The sequence below is a fragment of the Arvicola amphibius genome, chromosome 1 (assembly GCF_903992535.2).
Source record: "Arvicola amphibius chromosome 1, mArvAmp1.2, whole genome shotgun sequence".
Lineage (NCBI taxonomy): Eukaryota > Metazoa > Chordata > Mammalia > Rodentia > Cricetidae > Arvicola > Arvicola amphibius.
In genome coordinates this window covers 54,639,072-54,665,977 of record NC_052047.1, presented here as the reverse complement: position 1 = coordinate 54,665,977, position 26,906 = coordinate 54,639,072, and the positions used below count along the sequence as shown (strand labels likewise).

Here is a 26,906-nt window from a genome sequence, read left to right as displayed (position 1 = left end):
AAACAGAATACAGCATACTAAATAAATAAATAAATACATACATACATACATACATAAACCCTGACTGTTACAGGTTTCACAACCTTCCTCCTTCTTCCTGGTTTCTACCAGAAAGGATGCTTCAGAAGTAGGATTTGAACCTCTCTTCATCCACAGAAAGGGACATGACTTCTCTAATGGTTGATTTTAGGAATCACTGAGCAGACAAGCCCAGTTCTGCCTCTCTGCCTTGGGAGAGAGTCATCCAGAGAACTGAAGCCAGACAAGATAGGGTATACTGCATTCCTGTAAAGCACCTGAAGCCCTATGACTCTATTAATGGCCAAAAAAAAGGGGGGGGGGAGGATTTGTTTTCTGTTTTTAATTGTTCAAATTGTTCAAAGTTCATGCAGGAAAAAAGCGGGGGAAATAATTTCACCCAAGAGTACTTTGGCTAGCCAATGTTTTCATTAGTACACTATAGACTACTCATATCTCCAGTTGACATAAAACAGCTGGTACAATTGAGTTTCTTAAAACCAAAATAAACAAAAAAGTAAACAAAAGCAAAACACCTGAAACTTACCAACAATACATGTTCAAAATAAAAAATTAAGTGACATATCTGATCATGCTTATTATTACCTATCAACAAAATTTCAAAGGCTCAAATCTCTTCTCAGGAACAGAACTTATACTTGCATTCCTGCTCCATGTCCACCCTACACTCAGTGATTCCATGCTAAATATTTTCAGGATATGTTGCTATTTGTGTGTTTGCTTACACTATTCCTCTCAGACTGTTCCATAAATTGGTTTATATAGCATCTTTGAAACTTTAGAATCAGCAAGCTATGGCTGGCAAGCCAAATTCATTTGTTTATAAAAATAAATTCTTATTAAACCAGCCATATTTATTCATTTTGGTATTGCCTTTGCATTGCCTCTGCATTACAGCAGAGGTGACTAGCTCCAGCAGAGACCAGATGGCCCTTGGGAATGAACTATCCAGACAGAACACACCTGTAGCTTGCTCATATTACACTGCGCTTCTCTAGCATATCTATGACTAGATGGGGAGGAAGGCTGCTTCAACCTCCCCACTTGACTACTGTCCTAATATTTATTAACCATTCTTTTATAGTTAAAAGATTCCTAATTCTTGCTGTTCCTCAATTCTATGAAACCTGGTCATTTTAGACATTTGAGAAATTGTTTCTTCTCTCTTTCCATCAGTTTATACCATGTCTAACACCCAGCACCTTAATCACAGTTCAGTCTTTCTAAACAAAATCTAATTACAAACCCACAGGACAAAGGGGAGCATTTTAACTCCCAGTTCTTGATAGCACATAAAACAGAACTCCCCATAAAACATTCTTAAGAGGAAAAGCTTCTGTTCTTTAATATTTTACTGTCTTCTCAAAAGAAAAAATTTACTAATACTGACTACATCTTTATATCTGTTCCCTACTGGAAAATGTCTTAGAAGTTGTTTTCCACATTAGCAATGACACCTATTTTTAATCACAGTTTTAAGTCAAATGCTTCAATACACTTTTTTTAAGCCAAAAAGGTAAACATATGAGCAATGACATTACCTCAGTTTCATAAATTTTCCTACAAAAAATGAATTTTGCCTAAGATTATACTGAGAAATACTAAAAAGGATCAGTGTTCTATATAGCTCTTTGTATTTATTAAGACTTAGTTCCTTGTCTGTCAATAGTTTAGTAAAATGAAGACTTTAGTAAAATGAAGACTAATGGACAAAGTTATTCCAATATCCACATCCTGCACATACCCATTAGAGGAGAATAGGCCTATCTGACTTAATGGAGAAATGTCTCAAGGTATTATTCATAACTGAAGTTAAATTTTAAAGGTGACTAAGGAGCCAAGGTAAGACGATATGGTTATGAAGATACCAAAGAATCTGATGTAATCAGTAATAAATAAAATCAGATGAAAAGAGAAGGCTGTTCTAAAGAACCAATATGAAAGAAATACTCTGATAGTCTATGACTAAAGAGTTGAATACTTGATAAAGAGACAAATGGGAGACGTAAATGCCTTGTGAACTATGAAATCAAAGCCGCTGCTCAAATAATGATTTACTATGTTTTAAGTTATAAGTTACACCACAAGGCGGTAAAATCAGTAATGCATCTACTGATATAAACCAGAATCTTATCTCAATTTGCCCAACTGCTTGCACTATCAGAAAAACTAAATCCACGAACTATTTCAAGGAAAGTACTAACTTGGCAGCAGATTAAAGAAAAAAAAAAAAACCCAAACATGCAAATGTAAGTAGGATAAGGTTATTGCCAACTACAAAAGGAAAGAAGATATAGAAAAAAATGATTCATTTTATTTTTTTAATTTTATAGCAAACATAAAAACTCTTACAAAAATTTTATTTAGCTTTAACTAAGAACAATGTGCTGTTCTTCAAATGCAAAGATAGCATATTTATTAATTACATTCCTAGTAGTAACAGCCGATTGCATTGGACACATCACAATTTCTTCTCTAGGTTATGTTACAAATAAAAAAATTTAAAGGATACATTGATTACAGATTTAATGCTAAATCTGTACTGTAATAAGGCTATGTGGGGGCCTCAGTATTGTGATAAATGCTAGTCTGTATACAATAGATACTCTTTGATTTAGTATAGGATCATAGCTTAGACTTAAATGTGCTCAGGACACTTAAACTGCCAACAGTTATAAAAATAAAAATTCAAAACATATTTTAAAGCAATAAAGAGTAGAATATTTCATGTAACTTACTGAATACTATGATAGAAGCACACTGTAAAAGTATCAATTGTTTATGCCAATGAATATGTGAAGCTATGGTTCAAGCTACCACTTGGCATATCAAGAATATCATACTATGTATTGCTTGTCATAGAAAACAAAATTCAAAATTTAAATGATATCTGCTAACTATCACTTTTATGATATTATAAGGTGGCGAATCTTATGTTTAACCACTCTAAGGGCCATCTATATATCGCAAGTAAAGAGTATTATCAAAAAGGAAAAGTATAAACACACACCACCCAAAGGAAGATATTTTAACTGTGAAACTAGATGTACTAATGAAAAACACTTCTATAACCAAACAAAAGCAATCAAAAAGTACACATCTTTGCTGTCACTCCCAAGACTGCATTGAGACAGAACTAAAGACCAAGTAATGAAGGTCAGAGGACTATTGGGACACATACAGCAACTAGTCATGTGTGCTGCCACGTCAATCCAAGGAATACGATTCTGCAGGCTGAGAGACGACTCAGTGGTTAAAAGCAATTATTGCTCTTCCAGAGGAGTTCATGATCTCCTGTAACTCCAGGATTCCACACCCTCCTCAAGCAGCAGAGGGCCCTTTGCACACATGGGGCATAGACTGATAGGGATAATAAATTCAGACAGATGGGGACACACACATACACATGTACACGCACACAAATACATCTTTAAAAAAAGACCTGCCTGCAGCCTGCCATGGAAAAAAACTTGCAAAAAAATTTCAAAATTCATTCATTCATTGGTTTCAAAGACAGGAGAACATTACTCTGCAAGTATAAAATGATCCAGGAGTATACAGAATTTAATATTTTGCATACAAAATTATCCAAGATGCTTTTCTTAAAAAGTGAATCTGAATATATGTCTTAACCTATTCAACTACTTATCAGCACCACAGATTTTAGCTATGCAAGGTATGTGATTAAATGGTATCCCAACTGCCATCACTTAAAATAAATGGATATTATTTTTGCTGGTGTTTGAAACAAGCTGTATAGCCAACACTTTCTGACAGTTGCCCAAACCATATAGTAACCCATCAATACAGATTTCTAAGTTCTCCCATGATTCAGGTGCTAACAATGATGAGAGAGAACTCACGGTAAGATAACAGAAGAACAGGCAAGAAGAAACCAGAAGGAAGTATTGAATTGACTAAATGGAAAGGGAAAATGGAGTTCATGCTAACAAAAAACAACCTCAAGATGATCTAATGTGACAGTGTTTTATTATGTGTTTTGTTTTTAACATGGGTTATTGCTATGCAGTCCTGCTCCACTTCCCAAGTGCTGGTATGAAAGGTAATGTGTGCATCTCTGCACTTGGTGATAAAGAGTTTCTAATGAGACAAGGCCAGTTCAGGCACTCTCTCCTCTACAGCACAAGGACCTAGCTGGGGACATCCCCTTGGACACCTGGGAAGCCCTCTAGAGCCAAGTTTCTTGCCAACCCTAAAATGGCTCCTTTAATTAAGATATCTTCTTCCCTACTCCCATATCCACCCTTCCTCCATTTCAAACATCCCACTCCCTGAAGTTCTCCCCAATCCTCCCCTTCTCCCTTCTCTCTCCTCCCTCCCCTTCCCACACCCTACTCCCAACTTTTGCCCAGCGATTTTGTCTGCTTTCAATTTCCAGGAGGATCTATATATGTTTTTCTTTGGGTTCACCTTATTATTTAGCTTCTCTAGGATCAATGTCCTTTGTTTATGGCTAGAATCCACTAATGAGTGAGTACATAACATATTCATTTTTGGGGGTCTGGGTTATCTCACTCAGTAAAGTGTTTTCTATTTCCATCCATTTGCATGCAAAATTCAAGATGTCATTGTTTTTTACCGCTGAGTAAAACTCCAATGTGTATATGTGCCACACTTTCTTTATCCATTCTTCCATTGAGAGGCACCTAGGTTGTTTCCAGGTTCTGGCTATTACAAATAGTGCTGCTATAAACATAGTTGAACAAATGCTTTTGTAGTATGATTGGGCATCTCTTGGGTATATTCCCAAGATTGGAATTGCTGGATCCTGAGGTAGGTTGAATCCCAGTTTCCTGAGAACCGCCACACTGATTTCCAAAGTGGTTGCACAAGTTTGCATTCCCACCAGCAATGGATGAGTGTTCCCCTTACTCCACATCCTCTCCAGCATAGGCTATCACTGGTGTTTTTGATTTTAGCCATTCTGACAGGTGTAAGATGGTAGAACCTTCGTCTGGTGATGGATGGAGATAGAGACAGAGACCCACATTGGAGCACTGGACTGAGCTCCCAATGTCCAGTTGAAGAGCAGAAAGATGGAGAAGATGAGCAAGGAAGTCAGGACTGTGAGGGGTTCGTCCACCCACTGAGACAGTGTGACTGATCTAAGGGGAGCTCACCAAGGTCATCTGGACTGGGACTGAACGAGCACTTGATCAAACTGGACTCTCTGAATGTGGCTGACAATGGGGGCTGACAAGCCAATGATAATGACACTGGGATTTGATTCTACTGCGTGTACTGGCTTTTTGGGATCCTAGTCTCTTTGGATGCACACCTTCCTAGGCCTGGATAGAGGAGGGAGGACCTTGGACTTCCCACAGGGCAGGGTATCCTGCCCTCTCTTAGGACTAGAGGGGGAGGGGGAAGGAGGAGTGGGGGGCTAGGAGAGAAATGGGAGGAGGTGGAAATTTTGAATGGTATTATTTATAAAGCAAAAAAAATTAAAAAAATAAAGAGTTTCTAATGAGCTACAATCTCATTTCTTCTATCAGTTACCACAGATTCCTTAGAATTTAGAATGGTAAAAAAAATGCTATCTTCACACAGAAAGCTAGTACAAAGTTACATGATTCGAAACTCTATAACACTCTAAAAGGCTATAGAAAACTGGAAAATACAGATCATTTAGACTCTTTGTTTTTACTTTAGTATGTTCCATAATCTTGTTTTAGTTATGTAGCACCATTTCTACTAAAGCCAACTGACAAAAATCATAAAGCCCAAGCAGAAAAACCATCACCAACAATAATAGGTAGCATTTATTGGGTGCTTTCTATACAGAAGAAGCATATTGGCACAAAATCAACAAATTTCTTCTTTAGTAACCTAACTCTCTCCAAATCATTGATGATACTGAAAAATAAAAGAGAACCTTGCCCATTGACAAATAGTGCCACTAGGTTCCAACTCAGAAGTCTAGCTCTAAAACTTTTTTTAATGATCTGTTTGTTCTATACTAATCAAATAAAAGATCAGGGTAAAATATATATTCTTTATTATGGAGAGTTTTTTTAAGGTAAATGATACCATGGAAATCAAGAAAACTAAAATGCCCAATGAGGTTCACTTGCCATGTGTTGTAGTTAAACAGATACTTCATATTGAAGTGTAGTCCAAATGTAAAACACCCAATTCTAATATATGAATAGTAACTCAACTCCTTAACAATTTCTTCATGGATTAGTAAAAAAGGTACTGTTTTTTAATAAAAAGGTAATAGACTACATAAATGTATTTGAATATGGTTATCAGAAGATTTAATATTTCATATTCGACTCAATTATTGAACTAGTTTTTGGGGGGTTGGGTTTTGTTGTTATTGGGTTTTTGGGGTTGGGGGGGGTTCGAGACAGGGTTTCTCTGTGTATCTCTGGATGTCCCGGAACTCTGTAGATCAGGCTAGACTCGAACTCACAGAGATCCACCTGCCTCTGGCTCCCTGAGTTCTGGGATTAAAGGTGTGTGCCACCATCATCCAGCTTGGATAGTTTTATATAGAAAAGACACTAGTGTTTTATAGAATGTTTCTAAGCCAATCTTTTCCTTGTTTTACTTTGTGATCTTAAGAAAAAAATATATATATTTGAAAAAAAGAAATAGGGATTAAAACAGACCTAAAATCCGCTGCTTAGTATTGGTATCTAAATTCATCTTTTCCTTTAAAAAGGTTGAAGGTCATTTTGGTAAAATAACTAATACTATACCCGGGACAGTAAATACACGAATGTGGATTATCTTGTTTAGAAGCACAAGTGCACACACACTCATGTACACACACACACACACACACACACACACAGAGAGAGAGAGAGAGAGAGAGAGAGAGAGAGAAACTAAGTTTAGTATGCCAAAATTTGATAGTCAATATAATTTCAGTAATATATTTTTATCTTTGAATAAGAATTTATGAAATCATACAAAGTATAACTGAATGAGTATCAATCCTTAAAAAGAAGGAACAGGCCAGAATACTGACAGACGTTAAACAACGGCGAGATTCTCATGAGATGATGGCAATACCCTGTTCTTGACAGAAGGAAATTTCCCATAAGTTGCATATTAACTGCAAAATGGTGAATAATTTTCAAGAAGAAATACAGCAAACAAAACCAAATCTTATGGCTGAGACACACCGACATTATGAACTTCAAGATATGATGTCCTGGGAAGAACAGAGCATTTCTTCATTAGTACTCCTGCCAAAGGCACAACAAACTAATCATGAAAAAAACAACAGATTCCAACTAAGGGACATCCTACAGAATAATGCCATGTCGTCTTGTTGCTCTTTTATGTCGAGATCAAGAAACAAAGAAAAGCTGAACAAGTATCCCCAATCAAAAGGGACTAGAGACATGATAACCAATAATGCATCCCATGACCTTAAGAGGGAATCTTGAACTAGGACACAGACAGGAGATGGATAGAGAAAACAGATACAATTTGAAAATGAACTATAAAGTAGGTAATAGTGTATGTAGACAATGTTCTTGTTTGGGGAACACTGAAGAGCTTGGGGCTCCAAATTACTCTCAAACTGCACTCTCTCGCTCTCTCTGAGAGCGCGCATGCGCGCGCGTGTGTGAATTTAGGACAAGAATAACAAGAAATACAACAAAATGCAAACAACTGGTTAACACTGGCAAATGTAAATATTAGTTTCTTATCCTTTAATATTTTAAGATGCAAACTATACCACAATAAAATTTTTAGAAAACTGTCCTGTCCCAGATTAATATTATAATTATTTTGCAAATCTGAATGTTTTAAACTGTGTTAATACATTTATTTTATACTTGCTTAACTGTTTTTAATTTTGTGAATCATTAGATACTAGTATTATTCCATAAGGACTATGTCAGCGTCATTCTAGTTAGTAGATACTAGTAACATACTCTATAAAATATGTGACAGTCTATTAATGCTCAGTATAATTGTGAATACTAGGATAACAGTACAACGTCCAATATGCACGCAAGCATTGGTTACATGAGGATACTCAAAATTATACTCTAGTATAGGAAAACTATAAAACAAATGTCCATTATAAACAGACAAAGCTTGAAGGACACTTCTCCAATCTAAAACAAAACTAGGAATGAATCAGAGGAGTAAATCTAGACATGAGTTTTATAATTATAAAGGAAAGTAAACATTATTCTAGATGGATTCAAACATATTCCCTTCTCAATTACTATCACCATTCACACTAACAGTGAATATAATTTTCTTCCCCAAATTTTCAAATATACACGTCAAAAGAAGAATCATATTTGTTTAAGTAGTTAAGTGAAGAAGGGAAATTTCAAGAAACTTCATTAGAGATTCAATATTAATGTTATACAACCTGAAGATACTTAGAATTTCCAACTCTTACTGAAAACCAAGACTTTTGAATGACTGGTTTTCTCAAAAGCCAAGAGAATATTTTACAAAAAAGTATTTCAAGCAATAAGAGCACGGACCACTCAATAAAGAAATGTACACATTTACACATCTACACCGTATATATCTCACACTCATACATATAAAGAACAAGAAAAGTTTTTTTCTGCAAAGTACACATCAAAACCAATGAAATTTAACACCTATTCACACCACAATTAAAGATGACACCAAAAATAAAAATAAAATAAAAAATAAACCTAACCAACAGTGCACATCCTATTTAGAAGGGTTTGCTACTTAAAAATAACAGTGACAAAACAATATATGAGATGGATCTCAGTAGGTCTCTCGACAAAGAACTGGGACTGTTTGAAACAATTCTCAAAGGATGGCTGTTGCCCAGGAAAACAATATTTTCATATGTGGTACAATAATTGTGTATATCATTGAAAGGGTAATAATATAGATTACATATTAGCTATTCAAAAAAACTAACTTCACCTCCCGTTAAATTAATTTGTCTCAATTAAAATTTGACTTTCAAAAGTACATGCATTGTTGTGATTTAAAACCATACTCAATGTAATCAAAGACACAAGCTGAGAAAAACATCCTCACATTCTATAAAACAAACTCGGCCATGGTCACTTTTAAATCACTGTGTGCCTTATCAAAACTTAAGACAGTAATGCAGTGAGCTAGGAGCGCAACGCTGTCGGTGCTATTTGTTGGACTCCACGGGAATGAAGTCGACAATTTCTAGGCGGGTTTTCAACGGAACAGATACTCGCATGTGTGGACTGTCAAAACGGGTCCACTTTGCATTCACGAAGTACAAAGTACCAACACATTCAGTATGAGGTGTTGGTCTTTGTTTAGTTTTTACAACTACCTCCCCCCATAACTTTGTCACAGATCACACAAAAATTCTATAGAGGTGATACAAAACAGTAAACTGCTTAAACATCACCGAAATGTTCCTAAATCAGTCTCTCCCCCTCTGTTTCCCTATATACATCTTACTCTGTACGGCACTGAAATTGCCTCTGGCTTAATCTATTATGATCTTTTTCACTAGTGAAAACAAGACAGTCCTGAAGGCTCGAGCCAAGGGGTGGGGTAGGGGGACAGGGCGCGAGGTGGCGCAAGAACAGATGAAAACAAGGTAGGAGAGTTGTCTTCACAAGGAACTGAACCTACTCCTCAACTCCCAATACTGACACTTACTCTCATCAGAAAAGACAGCGACGCTACTCCTAACACCGAGCAGCCTCCTCGTCCTCTCAAATGCTACCCTGTGACCCCCGCCGGGGCACACGCCCTGCAGCCCCCTCGACCCGGGTTAGCCCCTCTACTGCACTGAACCAACCTGCTGGGTAACAGCTGAGGGGACTCGTCTCACTCGGGGTGGGGAAAAGCGGGGACCGCAACGAGGTAGGGAGTCCCAGGACTTCCCGCTATCCAGAGCGGCACACTGAATGACAGCCCGGAGCGCGGAAGTTTGAAGCAAAAAACCAGTCAGACCCCACCGAATCGGAAAACTGAATGGCATTAGCACGGGAATGGGAGGTGGGGAGGGCGATGCGCGTCCATCACATGACAGCGAAAGAGGACCAGAGTCGTCGGGGCGTCCTCAAGGAAAAGGGGAGGGGGGGACGCGGCACGGGGAGGGTGCCGTCGTCATAGCAACACCCCCCCCATCCGTCCAGACTTCCAAAGAGGGAGGAAGAACTTCAAATCCCAACCGTCAGCGCTCGAGCGGCTCCTTCTTAAAGGGGTACACACAGATCCGAGGCCGCGCGCGAGAGGGCAGAGGCGGCCGCCCCCCCGCCCCTCGGGCGCCGCCCCCACCGACCCTCGGCCCTCGGCGGCCCCCGCCCCGCGAGCGCCCCGCAACCCCCAGGTCGGGCGTCCCGGGAACTCGGCAGCTTCTGCCCGTCCAGCCCCCCGGCGGCAAGAAGGGGGTGTGTGTGCGTCCGGCGAAGGGCGCGGACCGGCCCGCTGCCTCTGGGTCCCCTCCGCCCCGGCGGAGAGACGCGGTGACAGGGGGGACCGGAGGGTGGCGAGACGGACGCCGCGGAGTTTCGGGGCAGCGCGAGCCGGGGCGGGCTGCTTACGCGGGGAGCTCGGAGGAGAGGGGGTCCGAACTAACAGTTCCTCGGGAGCCCGGAGGCGGGCAGGCGGGCGGCCGGGCGCGTACCGCGCCAGGCAGGGAGCCCCGAGACAAAAGGCGCCGCCGGGGCCGCCGCGCCGCCGCCGCCGCTCCCATTGCTCCCCATTGAACTGACCCGAACCGGAGCTCCAACTACACCCCTCTGCCACAAACTCCTCGGGCAGCCGCACAGCGGCGCCGAGCCCGGCCCGGCCCGTGTCTCTCTTACCTACACAGTGCATGAGGCGGTGGCGCCAAGAGTCGAGTTCCCGCCGGAATCCTCTCCTCTCCGCCGCGCACCGAGGGCTCCGGCACTGAGCGGCAGCGGCGGCGGCGGCAGCAGCGGCGGCAGCGGCCATTCTCTCTCTTCCCTTGTCCATCTGCGTCCCGCGTCACGCGCCCTCATTTACATACGAGCGGCGCAGGCACGAGGCAGGGGCGCGAGCCCTCGGCGCGAGCCCCGGAGCGCGCGCCCCCCGGAGGGGGGTTGATTGACACGTGTCACTACCTTCCCTCAGCCCTCCCCCTCCCCCCTCCCACCGCTCCCTCGGGGAGAGGCGGGGAGGGAGCGCGAAGAGAAGGAAGCAACCTGCCGCTTCCGCTGACCCCGCCTCCTTCCCTATCCACTCCCTTCCCCTCCTCCCGCCGGAGTTTACTCAGGCGAGCCATACCGCTCCTGCTGGCCGCGAAAACCCTGAGCGGGAGCGAGAAACCCCGAGGCCAGCCAGGAACCCGCGTGCAGAAGGAGCGGACTAGGGACGCCTCCCTTCTACCTTCGCGTGGGGCGCTGCAAGTCCGCAGACTTCATTTCCCAGCCTCCATTGCGTGAGGGTCCCGAAGCGGAGCCCACGGGCGCGATGCTGTGCACTCTGGGCTTTGTAGTCCGTTCGCGTTGAGCGCGCTCTGAGCGGGTTCGCACTCTCCAGCTGGCAGCGGGGGGCCCTAGACAGACTTCAAATGCTTGGCTGGTGGTGGGGTTAGCCTTCAACTCCCTCCACCCAAAAGCCTGCAGGGCGGGTCTTGCCCTGGCCTATCTTTAGCTTCCTCAGGGTCTGCGTGGGAAGTTTGGTGGAAACCTCAAAAAGAGTTGACTGCGTTTTGAGCGGCCAGCCTGGGAACTTTCCAGGTTCCTTGTCCTCAGGGTCTTCGCTCCTCAGGGAAAGGGCAAGCCAGTCATCCCACTGTACTCGGGAAGGATGTACCGGGCATCAATTTACGAAGCCAAGAGATCTTGAAAAGTGAGACTATTTGCAGAGATCGAGGAAACGATCAAGGGCTTTTCACAATAGTGAGTATAGCTGGCCGAGAACTTGAGGGAAATTTCACATACTGCCCAAAATGTAAACTCTTGGAGGGTTATGATTCACTGGGAGTTTGGTGCCTTGACATCTTTGAATCTTTTTTTATTTGTTTGCTTAATTTTGGGCTGTCTAACCTTAATACAGTGCGTGGCATGGGATTAGCACTTTGTAATTGTTAAGGGTGGATCCCGCGCTGTTTTAAAGAAAATTTCCTTGGAGAGAGGAGAATCTTTTGATTAAACATATTCTTAAAATTACTCCCCACCCCTCTCCTTTGCACCTGAGTCATTTTTGTGTGGTCCCAGGGAGCTAAAAGCTGGTGAGCCATCTAGAGTTTACAGAGAAATGCTGTGTGTTACCCAGCATTTATGTTCAGTTCTGCGGAGAAATACACTTTAATCCTTGGGCACGCATAACTTCTCAGCTCTGCAGTATTCTCTTTTTTTGTGGCATATTCTTTTTTTTTTTTTTTTTTTTTTTTTTTTTGGTTTTTCGAGACAGGGTTTCTCTGCAGCTTTGGAGCCTGTCCTGGAACTAGCTCTGTAGACCAGGCTGGTCTCGAACTCACAGAGATCCTCTTTTTCCTTCTTTTGAGAGAGCGGTTTGTTGCTCAGCGTTGCCTCACTAGAAAAAAAAATGTAATATTAAATCTTCATCAAAAAGTTGAGTGTGAAGTTGGAAGCCATGTGTCGTATGGCATGTTCGCAGCCCGGTCTTTTGGAAGACTAGAACAAGGGTTATGTGTAGAACAGAGATAGGCTAGATGGTGTTTCAGTAACAGAAATTCAAAGTAACACTGATTTTAATACAAACCTTTATTTTTCACTATGTTATCCCCATAGTTTAGAATTGGGACTCTGGAAGAATGTCCCATATCTATTCAGGTCTTGTCAGCTACCATGACAAGAGAGCGGTGACACAAAATTATGACCTATCTCTTAGTAGCTTCTGACCAAAGTCGCACTTTGGCAAAAGCATGTGGTCATGCTAACTTCAAAGGAATGGTACATTAAATAACTTTGAGAGCCTAACAAACCACCCCAAAACTTAACTATGGGCTAGTGAGGTGTCTCAGTAGGTAAAGGTACTTGCCATCAAGTCTAGCAACCTGACTTTGATCTTTGGGAACCCATAGTGGGAGGAGAGAACTGACCTCCAGGTTTTCCTCTGACCTACCTCCACAAACATACTGCAGCACAAGCATGTACATCTGCACATACATGCGCATTTACACGCACACATAATAAATAGTTAAAAATAAATGACTTTAGCTAATGATTCTATGAAATAACTTGTCCTAGGTTTGGCTGGACCTTTATGTGGCTTTTGACTGGGGTTTTGTGGCTAGCTGTTGCCAGCTGTTTGACAGCTAGACAGTTCCATTTCTAAGAGATAGCTGTCATCCGCGATCGCAGAAACCAAATAATTACTTTTCAAGGGGCTACCCCTGACTTGTTCACGTGGTGACTGTCACGGGTTCCAAGAGTAGCATGAGGGCTAACCCATATTCATAAACATTTTAAAAGTCAACATGGGTTACATTTAGATCCCAATGCTTAAAACAAGTAACATGGCCAAGCCCGGTGTTAATACGGGTAATATATTAAGCCACACAATAGGAAGATGTGTAAGTCACATGAAAAGGAGGAATTAAATGTTTCTCCCAAATAAAGGGGAAACGCAAAGAGGAATAGAACAGATCTCTAGACTTTTCCCCCTTTTTTCCAAAGGGGGAAACCATGACTGTAAATAATGACAGATGTTAATGGGATTCACTTTGGGTATCAGCTTCACTGACAATAGCAAAGAATCCCTCATAGCAAGTATGTCAGTGCCATATAATAACCCCATAAACTTATAGCACTCAAGCTGCTTCCCTCTAAGCATCCAGTGTTATTGCTGACACTCAGATAATACTTAATTGTTACCAATTGATTTGATGACTATTTAGAATATCTATAAAGCCAACAGGAAAAGGAGGGTAATATCCAAGATTGTCTCCTGCACCAAAAATTCAGCTGAAACAGACTTTAATAAAATAACAAATGTATGATATGAAGATGTTAATATTCTGTAACAAGACAGTCTTGCCCCATGTACTTCCTGTACCTATCGTATCATTCCTGTATTGTTACGTAACAAGTCAATCTCATAAAAGCACTACCATTCCTTACTGCTCTTAAATTTACAGGTCAGATGGGCTGATTTGGCGAGGTTCTGCCAATCCTGTCTGGGACTGCCATTGCTGAAGCTTCTTTAGGTAGAGCTAGCATGTGAAACACAAGAGGGTAAGTACGCACATGTGCATGTTTTCTCTGTTTGCTTGACACTCTTTTGTTGGCCAAAGCAAATACAAAGTAAACCCAAAATGTGAGTGGAAGGGTACAAACAAACCAACCACAGAAAGGTCAATACATGAGGGTCATTCCTGCAACCAAACCACCATGGATATCCACCCAGTTTCACTAATACCCACCGAAAGCTGACAGTACACCTGTGACTTCTTATACGACGCTAAACTGCTTGCCAAATCACTGATGTATTTATTTGAACATTTAGCATTCAAATTGAAGAGACGTTTTAGGAAAGCATGGTATAATGAAGATGATACAGTAGATTGCAATATATTTCCACAGTAAAAGAATAAAAAATTTGCAGAACAATATCACTAAAGCCATATGTTTTACTTTATTATACAAGCAAATAATCTAGTACACCAGTAAGACTATAAAGTTCCTATACAATTATAAATTTATCAACATGTAAACAAAAACACATACAATTTAATAAAATTGAAACACTTGTGTATATTACATATTTCTTATTATAAAGCATAACAGATACCTTAATTAATCATAGAAAGCATAATAGTAAGCTCTATTTTGAATATTTTCTTTTAAATAATCACACTTTATTTTATTTTCTTTATTTCTGAACTATAATGTATTGCACTGATTGGAGATTTGGAAAAAAAAAGTCAGAAACACCATGATTATATCATTCCACGTTGTATAAATGTATCCAATTAGCACAGTATACTCTATTAATAATGCACAATTAAAATTACAATTAAAAAAGAAAAATCAGAAAGAAATTTGATTAATCAGTTATTAGTACATGGACCTTAGCCCTTGTACACAAACTTTCTGATTAGCCACAAATTTCATCATTTTAGACATACATGCAGATACCTGAAATTCATCTGTATTTATGAGCAGATTTCACAGTCTCCTTTTTTTCTTATGAGAGCATAGACTGTGGACAGTATCGTATCAGATTTATACATATAACACATTTGTTATCAGTACTGCAGCAGAATCTTCTTTTGTGTGTGTGTGCTTTTGGTTCTTTTGGTTTTTGAGGCAGGGTTTCTCTACGTAACAGCCCTTGCTGTCCTAGAACTATTTCTTGTAGACCAGGTTGGCTTCAAACTCAGAAAGATCTGCCTGTCTCTGCCTCCTGAGTGCTGGGATTAAAGACGTGCACCACCACTGCCCAGCTGCAGCAGAATCTTAAAGATACTTAAGATAGATTATTTTGTCTTCGTAATAATTTCCAAATGCCAACAACAGCTTTTTGTACATTTTGTAGGAACAATAATAAAATTTCATAAACAAATAGAGGATGGTGATGAGATGTGTTTCTTGGACTGCACAATCTTTCCTATCCTAGAATTAACCCAAATGTACGTAAGAACAGGCTTAATAGCTACTCCAATTCTGTCATTCCTCTCAGGGTGGGTTCTCAAAAATTTTATACTTATGATCTGAAATAAGTGTAACTATGGAGAATTTTAAAAGCATTACTGATGGATCCTTTTATCTTCATAACAAATATCATTTAATTGCATATAATTTTTACTTTACTGGTAGACTTAGGTGATAAACTGCCAATATAACCAATACTAAAATTAGGGTGAGCCTATTTCCATTTTTAAAAAAGTAAAATTATACACCTCAGAGATTGGTATTCGAATTTAATACCAGTTGCCATCTTCTTTCTCTTGCATCCAGGCCTGATAATAGGACCCGATTTATCGCTACGGTTTCTGTCCATTAGAAATCACTCCCGTGGACTAATGCGTCATTACCACTTTCATTTTCAGTCTCTTAATAAAATCTCAATGTATTAGAGACTCAATAATGGCAATTTGATCAAATTTAGTCAAATTGTATGGCTCAATATCAAAGCCAAATAAAAATGTTATCTATGTCACCTAAACTATTAGTTTAGAAGAAATAAAGATTATATGGATCGACTCATAGATTTACAGATAAGGAAACTGGGATCCTGAGAGAATAAGCAATTTATGTAGGTCGCAGCATTTGTGCATAAAACACCTCATCCAGAGTTCAATTTCCTTCTTCCTAGTCTGGACTCCTTTGACTTTTGTTTTGCTTTTTTTTTGTTTTGGTTTTTCGAGACAGGGTTTCTCTGTAGCTTTGGAGCCTGTCCTGGAACTAGCTCTTGTAGACCAGGCTGGTCTCGAACTCACAGAGATCCGCCTGCCTCTGCCTCCTGAGTGCTGGGATTAAAGGCGTGCGCCACCACCACCCGGCTTGTTTTGCTTAATTTTTGAGATTTAATAAGTGGGTGCTATGTTTACATGATTTCCACCCATCCTGTTCCTCCTTCCAGCACCTGTGCCTCCTACTTCTCAAGTTCATATAATCTTTAATTATTATTATTACACACTCATATACGTGTGTGTGTGTGTATATATATATATTATATATATATATATAAAATATATATATATATATATATATATATGCTTCTTGATATTGCTAACCCTTGATTGAATTCAGTTTCCTAATCCTGGACTGTCTTTGATTCATTCATTTGTTTATTTGGGTTTACTTGAGCATCCCTAAGGCTCTTACTAGATATCCTCCTTCAGTTCATTGAGTTCCCTGTTCCTAACTTCCTGGAATGCCTTGAAATCTTCAATAAAATTTATAATTGTTCTGTTAAATTCTCTGATTCTCTGTCCTGAAGTTCATCTCAGTAACTGTCATTGGAGAACATGTCTATAAGGCTTATGGATTTCTGGGGAAAACGTGTTGTCTTGGTCCCTCACAATCATTGTTTTTTTTTTTTTATTTATGATCATGTGAACTTCTTTCGTTGATTATGTGTCTGATGTGAGATTCAGGCCCGCCTCCAGCTAGGTGGGTACAAGAACTGTGCATCTGTAACTAGGCCTGGGAGTATAGAGATGGTATGGGCAAGTTTGGTTTTCAGGAACTTACCACAAAAAAAGATATGTGTGGCTGGACTAGGCCTGGCGGTGAGGGGATGGTTCTAGCGGGTAAGTCTGGGGCGTTCACCAGACAAGGCTGGTGCTGTACCACAAGTGCTAGACTGTAAACACAAAGATGGCACAAACAGGCCTTGTTCTTGACTCTTTTTTTTTTTTGCTTTAATAAGAGGTATCCATTATTCCATATTGTAATAATTTACCATATTTTTTTAAAAACAATCTTTTCTCATTTTACATACCAATCGCAATTCCCTCTCCCTTCCCTCCTCCCGCTCCTTCAACCTTCTACCCACACCACCCCATCCATTCCTCAGAGAGGGTTAGGCTTTCCAAGGGGAGTCAACAAAGTCTGGCACATCACTTTGAGGCAGGACCAAGGCCCTCCCCACTATATCTAGGCTAAGCAAGGTATCTCTCCGAAAGAATGGGCTTCAAAACGTCAGTTCAAGTACTAGGGATAAATCCTGGTCTCACTGTCAGTGGCCCCACAGACTGCCCAGCCACACAACTGTCACCCATATTCAGAGGGCCTAGTTTGAGCCTGTGCAGGTTCCTCCGCTGTCAGACCAGAATCAGTGAGCTCCCACTAGCTCAGGTCAGCTGTTTCTGTAAGCTTCCCCTTCATGGTCGTGACCCCTTTGCTAATACTATCACTCCTCCCTCTCTTGGACTGGACTCTGGGAGCTCAGCCCAGTGCAACTATGAGTCTCTGCATCTGCTTCCATCGTTGCTGGATGAAGTTTCTATGATGACAATTAAGGTAGCCATTAATCTGATCATAGGGGAAGGTCAGTTCAAGTACCCTCTCCACTATTGCTTAGAGTCTTAGCTGGGATCATCCTTGTGGATTCCTGGGAATTTCCCTAGTGCCAGGTTTCTTGCTAGCCCCATCATGGTTCCCTCAATCAAGAAATCTCTTTCCTTGATCTCCCTCTCTGTCGTTTCCTTATCTATGTTCTTCCCACACTTTCTTCTCCTCTCCTCCTCCCCTTCTGCCCTCCCTTCTCTCCCCCTCCATGTTCTCAATTTCCTCAGGAGTTCTTGTCTATTTCCACTTCCCAGGGGATCCAAGTATGTCTCGCTTAGGGTTCTCCTTGTTACCTAGCTTCTCTAGGGTCATGGACTATAGGCTGGTTATCCTTTGCTTTACGTCTAATATTCACTAATGAGTGAGTGAATACCATGTTTGTCATTCTGGGTCTGGGTTACCTTACTCAGGATGTTTTTTTTCTAGTTCTATCCATTTACCTGCAAATTTTAAGATATCTTTGTTTTTTACTGCTGATTAACAGTGCTGGCATAACTGGATGTCAGCATGTAGAAAAATGCAAATAGATCCATATCTCTTTCCATGCACAAAACTCAAGTCCAAATGGATCAAAGACCTCAATATAAAGCCAACCACATTCACCCTCATAGAAGAGAAATTGGGAAGTAGCCTTGAATACATGGGTACAGGAGATCACTTCCTAAATATAACCCTAGTAGCAGTAGCACAGATACTGAGAGTAACAATAAATAAGTGGAACCTCCTGAAACTGAGAAGCCTTTGTAAGGCAAATGATATAGTCAATAAGACAAAATGACAGCCAACTGAATGGGAAAATATCTTCACCAACTGCACATTTGACAGAGGGCTAGTCTCCAAAATAGAGAAACTAGACATCAAAATATCAAATGATCCAATTAAAAAATGGGATATAGACCTAAACAGAAAATTCTCAACAGAAAAATCTCAAATGACTGAAAAACACTTAAGGAATTGCTCAACGTCCTTAGCCATCAGGGAAATGCAAATCAAATGACTCTGAGATACCATCACACCTGTCAGAAAGGCTAAGATAAAAAAACACTGATTATAGCTTATGGAGAAGATGCAGAGTAAGGGGAACACATTCCTACATTGCTGGTGGGGGTGCAAACTTGTCCAGCTGCTTTGGAAATCAGTATGGCAATTTCTCAGAAAATTGGGAATCTACCTCAGGACCCAGCAATACCACTCTTGGGTGTATACCCAGAGGAGGCACACTCATACCACAAGGACATATGCTCATCTGCATTCATAGCAGCATTATTCATAAAAGCCAGAACTTGGAAACAACCTAGATGTCCCTTAGCCAAAGAATGGATAAAGAAAATGTGGTACATTTGCACAATGCAGTACTACTCTGTGTTCACCATAATCTTAAATGAGCACTTTGGGTATTATATTACTATTAGAAAAATTACAAATTGGAACAGGTAAGTTAAATTAATTGACCAGCCTTATGCATCTAGTTAGTGGTGAACTTAGAAATTGAACCTCTGTCCTTCAAATTCAACTATTACTGTCCCTTAAAGAACAGGAAAAAAAAAAGATGGCAAAGCTATTTAGAAAGGAATTCAGGAATTCGAGCTATATTTGTTTTTAGGGAGGGGCTACTGATGATCCCACTGTATTTCCTTAATGAAACAAGCAAACTTAGAGATACACAATTTGCCCCACAACCAAATATTTCATTCTCATTAAGCCAGATGGATTTTGCTGTGCACCTTCCCCTCAATCATCCCATGAGTCCTTCTCTGATCAGCCCAGTATTTCCTACTGAATGATGATTACTTTTTCTGCACTTTCAAAATTCTTCCTTCAAACTTTTCCTCAGGTTTTAATCATATTTTCCCATGTATTAAAATTATTTTGTGATGTCATATACTTGCAACCATTTTGTAACTTATGAATTCAATGGCTGGGTGGTTCACTATCTTTGTGATTATAGTTTGAATCTAAAATCCTATTTTTAATGATTGCTTTATAGTAAATGGCACTAGCTTGAGTGTTGTGGAGATTGTATGAGGTGGGGATTATCTGGCAGAAGTTGTCACTTACGTCAGGTCAGTCAAGGTTGTACCTGTTCCTGGTTTTTGCTTCTTTTCTCTGCTCCTCATCTACCCATCTACTACTGTGTGAACAAATTGTTCCAGAACATTCCCACTACCTGAATGCTGCTGTGCCTTGCTCATGGCAGTGAACTACAGCCCTATGAATCCAAGGAAATAAACCTCTCCTCCCTTAAGTTTCTTCTGGTCGATATTTTGTCATAATGATGAGTAATGTTACTAATGTATCTATCTACCTGCATCCTACACTCACAGGGTACAAACAAGACTCTTGATTAGTTGAAATGAGAGAACAAAACATTAGAATTTCAGTGAGTAAAGAACAACATGGATGACACTGAACTTCTTTCATCGTTACCTTCCCATACTCTCAAGACCTCCTCTAAAAGCCAAACTTATTTCTTATCCCTAACATTGAGATAGTGGCTGAAGGAGTTGACATGACCACATACTAACAGGAGTTGTCTTTTAAAGGAGAGAGTTACTACATTTAACCTTTTATTTTTTTTTTTCTTTTTGGACACGGGATTTCTCTGTGTAATTCCCCGGCTGTCATGGAACTCACTCTTTAGACCAGGCTGGTCCCAAACTCACAGAGGTCTCCTGTCTCTGCCTCCCAAGTGCTGGGATTAAAGGTGCATACCACAACCACCCAGCAACCTTTTCATATTAAAATTCCCAATAAAAATGACACTAGCTATGATTTCTTTTTATCAGCATCTTATTTGCTAAATGCCTTGATGAAGCAGAAATATGCACCATTTATGGATCTGACAGCTATTTTCTAATGCTTTTGATAACAGGATTTGACCTTCAGTGTCAAATTACTCTGTGAAAGAATTGCACAGAAAGTTTATGGATTCAAGGCTGCTGAGCATAATGGAGCATGGGACTAACACTGAGCACAGATTCTGAAATAAACCATTTGCTGATTTTTTTTTCAATTTTTGAAATCATGTAATTAGATTTGTGCCTTTCACAGGGAAGCGAGATACCTTTTGAAGAAAAGCTCAACAGTTTTGCAGAAAAGACTCCCAAATCCTGACATTTGACTGTTCTCTGATGGAGAGCTGGCCTTGGTTTGATTACGCTTCAGTAAAGCCAAACAACAAACAACAAGCAGTCATCAGAACCCTCTCCCTTACACAGAGCTTGCCCTAAACACTGAAGGACTTTTGTCATGCCCACGTACTGTGCTTTGCAGAAAGCACCCAACTTGAAAGACACAAAGAGAATACATCAACAGATAAAAAGAATTTGGAGAAGAGTAGAGACATTACAGGGAACAGAAAAGATGTTCTAATTATGACTAACATCATCAAAGAGAAAAGACATTGTATCATCAAAACAGAAACTGCTTTGAATGGAGATGCTATAGCAACAGAGAACAATGAGAAAACAAAAAATGTGGAAATTAAAAATATGTCAGATGAAATTTAAAATTCAAAAGAAGCATGGAGAGATAAAGATGAGGAAATTTCTTTGAAGTATCTTTTTAAAAGAAGGATATAGGAAGAGATCACAGGAGATTAGAAAATTTCAAGATCAATATAGAAGGTACACAAACTGACTGCTGTTAATTCTACAAGGGCCATATATAAACTGAGGGAAGGATATTATTAAGGAAATAGTGAAAGAAATGTTTCCAGAGCTGAGAGAAATGAACCTCCAGTTTCATTCTAAGACATATGATAGTGAAATGATAATGAAAATGTTATATCCTATAAATAATGACAAAATTCTAGAAACTTATCAAGAGATATAGGCTTCTCAACAAATGACAATGGAGCAATTCCTTTGAAATTATTTCGGAAAATGATCACCAATTTAGAACTCCAAGATGTGTCATAGCAGCAGTCAGCTGTGTGAATTGATTTTCAGGACTGCAAAATCACATAACATTGACCTCCAATAAACCCCTCTCAGAATACTGCTACAAGATAGGCTTCTTTATAACAAAGAGGAGGAGCCTAGATGGAGATATATGCCTATAATTTCAATACTGGGTGAGTGAAGTAGAAGATTCATGAATTCAATGCCAGCTTGGGCTACAGACTGAGACACTGTCTCCAAAAAAAAAAAAAACAAAAAAAAAACAAAAAAACAACAACAACAACAACAACAAAAACCCAAAGCAAAGAGTGCAAGGGAGCCAGGAAACACGAATCTAATTTAAGAGGAAACACGAATCTAAGAGAAAGGTCCAATAATCTCAAAGCTGAGAAAGGACACCCAGAGAGGAGGACCAAAAATAAACCCGGAAAGCAACAATTCCATGTGCAGGTAGGACGGTAGAGGGGAACCCAAGAAAGAATTTCTTGAGACGAAAGTGAACAGAAATGGTATAACCAGCAGGAAGTTGAAAATTGTTTCAAAAAGTAGTGTTATCAATGCGACAGGATCTGGAACCACCTAGGAGACAAATCAGGCACACCTGTGAGGAGTCCTTTTCCCTGGGCATGCTTGTGAGGGATTGTCTTGATTAAGTTAACTGAGGTGAAAGACACACATGAAAAGAGGCAGCACTACGGGCTGGATGTGAATCTTGAGGAGGAAGCTGAGTCTAAGTTCTCTGCTTCCTCGCTGCTGTCCTGCCGCCACGATTCCTCTGCCATGATGTACTGTCACTCCAGCTGTGAGCTGAAATAAAGCAGCCCACCCTTTAGGTATTCTTGTCAGGTGTGGTAGTTTGAATGTAACTGGACTCCATAATCTCACAGGGAGTGGCGCTAGGAGGAAGCGTGGCCTTGTTAGAGGAAATATGTCACTGTGGGAGCAGGCATTGAGGTTTTCCATGCTCAGGATACTGTCCACTGTCCAGTGTCTCAGTTGACTTCCTGTTGCTGACAAAATGTAAGACTCTCAGCTACTCTTCCAGCACCATATCTGCCTGCATGTCGCTGTGTTCCCTGACGTGATGACAATGGACTGAATCTCTGAAACTGTAAGCGAGTCACCCCGATTAAATATTTTCTTTATGAGTTGCCATGGTCATGGTGTCTCTTCCCAGCAATAGAAACCTTTACAAGACACCAGGTCAGGGTATTTTATTTTAACAGTAGTAACTAAGACATCTTATTTCTCCAGATAAACCATCCAACCCTAGAAATAGCATTGAGAATGCTATGACACAGCTCTGTCTCATCTCTGAACATTCTAACTGCTATGCATTGTATATGATATATGAGAACTGTTCATACTCATTAGAAATATTATGTAAGATAGAAATAAATGCAATCTGTGATTTTAAATTTACTTGTAGCCGCCATTAAAAAGTAAAGTGAGAGTGGGTCGGTGGTGATGCATGGCTTTAATCCCAGCACCTGGGAAGCAGAGGCAGGCAGAGCTCTGTGAGTTCAAGACCAGCCTGGTCTACAAGAGCTAGTTCCAGGACAGGTTCCAAAACTACAGAGACACCTTGTCTTGAAAAACAAAACAAACAAGCAAACAAAGAAAACAAAAAAGTAAGGTGAAATTAATTTTAAGGATGTTTTATTTAATCTCATTTCTCTAAAAATTAATCATTTCAGCATATAGTCAACATAAAAGTTATTAATGAAATATTTTTCACTCTCTTTTCTATAGTGCTTGAAATTCCCTGTGTATTTTAAATTACAGCGAGTTTAAGTTAGATTGGTCACATTTCAGAGTCACTATGCAAAGACTCTTCTGAGTAGAGCCGTTCTGGACTGTGGAAGACATTATAAACTACCAGGCAGAGTCCTCCCTTTCTCCTTTCTTCAGCCAGTTTCTTATCTTAATAACCTTCTCACTCCACTCTGCTGGGCTTTCTTCAATCAAACAGAATAATGCTAATGTAGTCACAGAGTTGTAATTGGAATACAGTTTTGAAAATAGAATAACATGAAGTGTTTGCGTATTTTCTACTTTTCAAGAATAAGGACTGAAATGAAATGGCAAGTAGCACTGAACCTTTAATTCCGCATGAATGACAGCAATGCGAAACAGATGATCGTATCCTGATGACAAGTATGGTACTACTTGGCAGGAATAAGTGAAGAAAGAATTTGGCTTAGTAGCATTAGAAAGCTGCCCAGACGAATTCTACGAAGAATAGGGAGTGTTAGAAGAATCAAGTTACTCGCATGTAGTTCATGAAAGAATTGCATCATGCAGTTGGGGACTCTCAGAAACCAGGATAGCTCATACCTCAGCACACCTTTATTCTAACAGCGTGTCAGGCTTGCAAGCACTGGCTTTTGAGAAAATCCTCACAAGTGATTTTCTGTACTTTAAAAAAAATAGGATTGTTTTCGATTATGTATCCCTAGATTCAAATGCTTGTTTGCTTCTTTGGGAATTATGTACAATTTAGTGCTGAAGTGGCATTTTCATAGTACTGCTCTCAAGCACTTATTGAGAAAGATGAAAAGCTAAAATAATACATTCAAAATGTCAAATATTTTTGGATGGGTTTTTCTTGATTTTTTTTCTCAATTCAAACTAAACTACAAAAATGTACCAAAAAGTAATATGCTTTTATTTTGTAAATTGAGCATGGTTGGGATTTATGTGCAACTATAAAACTTTTACACAGGCATAATATGTATTACTGTAAGCTTGGTGCTTTAGTCTCAAAATATCAATATTTAAGATGTATACTTTATCATAAAAATATATTTTAGCCAGAAAGTAACATATATCACATAAAAATTCAGCAAACACTTTGGTCACCTTTTATTGGCCAGGTGCTGCAAGAATATTATGGTAGCTCTCATCAACTTGATTGGATAAAGAGAAACCTAGGATGTTAGCTAGGTATACCACTGAGTATGTCCATGAGGTGTTTCAAACATTTGCCTGTAAGACAGCAGTTGATGTGCTACTGTCCAGTGTTCTGGGGACCTGGAAGGAACAAAGAAGAGGAAGGAAGAAGCCTATTACACCAGCTTATTTTCTTTTTCTTTCTCCTTCTCTCCCTTCTTCCTTCTGTCTCTCCCTTTCTCTTTCTTTCTCTCCCCCCGACTTGATACCATGAGGTTAGATTCCTCTCCCACAATCAGTGCCATGGTGTGGCCTTGCCTTAGGTCCCCATTCTTGGTTTTGTTTGTTTGTTTGTTTGTTTGTTTTTTGAGACAGGGTTTATCTGTAGCTTTGGAGCACGACCTGGAACTAGATTTTATAGACCAGGCTGGCCTTGAACACACAGAGATCTGCCTTCCTTTGCCTCCTGAGTATTGGGATTAAAGGCATGTGCCACCACTGCCTGGCAGAACCAGCCCATTCTTATGGTCAAGAAGAACAACCATATTTGATCACACCCCAAACAATTTCCATATTTCATGCAGCAGCCTTCATAATGTCTACCATTCGTTAAGGATTTTGGTTTTACATGTTATCAAGCTATCTACTTCCTTTTCATTTTTAAAAATATATACTATGAAAATGCACTGATCTAATTAATTAATTAATTAAGCTGGTCATAATAATAAAACTCCAAACAACAAACATAATAAGAAAGGCCTGTCTAGGAATCACAGGTTAGCATATTGACCAAGAACAGGGTAATTAATCACTTATTTTTTTGTTTATTTGTTTGTTCTTTCAATCACTCTTTGTTAATACCGTGATGTCTTACAAATACATATTTCTTTTTTTAATTTAATATTTTAAAAATTTCCATCTCCTCCCCTCCTCTTCCCCCGTCCCTCCCCTCCCTTCCACCCATACCCCCACTCCCTCCCTCTCCAGGCCAAAGAGCCAACAGAGTTCCCTACCCTACATTAAGTCCAAGTTCCTCCCAACTCCCCCCAGGTCCAGGAAGGTGCTCAACCAAACTGACAAGGCTCACACAGAGCCAGTCCATGCCGTAGAGTCTAAGCCCATCGCCATTGTCCTTGGTTTCTCAGTCAGCCTCCACCGTCAGCCACACCATCAGCCACATTCAGAGAGTCCGGTTTGGTTGCATGTTCCATCAGTCCCATTCCAACTGGAGTTGGTGATCTCCCGTTAGTTCTGTCCCACCGCCTCCATGTGTGAACGCACCTCTTATGGTCCTGACTTTCTTTCTCATGTTCTCCCTCCTTCTGCTCCTCATCAGGACCTTGGGAGCTCAGTCCGGTTCTCCAATGTGGGGCTCTGTCTCTATCTCCATCCATTGCCAGGTGAAGGTTCTATGGTGATATGCAAGATATTCATAAGTATGGTTATAGGATCTGGCCTTTTCTGGCTCCCTCTCCTCAGCTGCCCAAGGAACTAGCTGGGGGCATCTCCATGGATACCTGGGAACCCCTCTAGAGTCAAGTCTCTTGACAACCCTCAGATGGCTCCCTAAATTAAGATATATGCTTCCCTGCTTCCTTCCATATCCACCCTTCCTATATCCCAAGCATCCCACTCCCCCACCTCCTCCCCGCCTCCCATTTACCTCTCCCTCCCCCTTCACTCCTCCTCCCTCTCCTGTCCAAAGAGCATTAAGGGTTCCCTGCCATGTGGGAAGTCCAAATTCCTCCCTCCTCCATCCAGGTCTAGGAAGGTGAGCATCCAAACAGGCTAGGACCCTCCCCCCCCCCCAAAGCCAGTATGTATAGTAGGATCCAGATCCAGTGCCATTGTCCTTGGCTTCTCAGCAGCCCTCATTGTCCTCCATGTTCAGGGAGTCCAGTTTTATCCCGTGCTTTTTCAGTTCCAGTCCAGCTGGCCTTGGTGAGCTCCGATTAGATCAGCCCTATCATCTCGGTGGGTGGGAGCACCCCTCGCAATCCTGACTTCCTTGCTCATGATCTCCCTCCTTCTGCTCCTCATTTGGATCTTGGGAGCTCAGTCCGGTGCACCAATGTGTGGCTCTGTCTCTATCTCCATCTATCGCCAGATGAAGGTTCTATGATGTACTCACTCATAA

The 26,906-nt window shown here is 40.5% G+C and overlaps 1 protein-coding gene and 1 long non-coding RNA gene across 13 annotated transcripts in view; one reads left to right on the top strand and one right to left on the bottom strand.

Moving 5' to 3' along the window:
- Lcorl (ligand dependent nuclear receptor corepressor like) overlaps positions 1 to 11,117 on the bottom strand; it is a 147,247-nt gene extending 136,130 nt beyond the window's left edge. For 10 of the 11 annotated variants that reach the window (XM_038328370.1, XM_038328353.1, XM_038328381.1 and 7 more), the window contains exon 1: positions 10,833 to 11,117. In XM_038328370.1, the coding sequence (XP_038184298.1) occupies positions 10,833 to 10,983 (151 nt within the window). In that variant the 5' untranslated portion in view covers positions 10,984 to 11,117. The remainder of the gene's footprint in view (positions 1 to 10,832) is intronic. The other variant, XM_038328329.1, reaches the window with a different exon arrangement.
- A 285-nt stretch (positions 11,118 to 11,402) lies between these two features.
- LOC119817259 overlaps positions 11,403 to 26,906 on the top strand; it is a 68,576-nt gene continuing 53,072 nt past the window's right edge. The window contains exons 1-3 of one of the 2 annotated variants that reach the window (XR_005285884.1): positions 11,403 to 11,891; positions 14,096 to 14,192; positions 21,027 to 22,054. This is a non-coding gene — a long non-coding RNA (uncharacterized LOC119817259). Of the gene's footprint in view, positions 11,892 to 14,095; positions 14,193 to 21,026; positions 22,055 to 26,906 lie in introns of those variants that run through there. The other variant, XR_005285885.1, reaches the window with a different exon arrangement.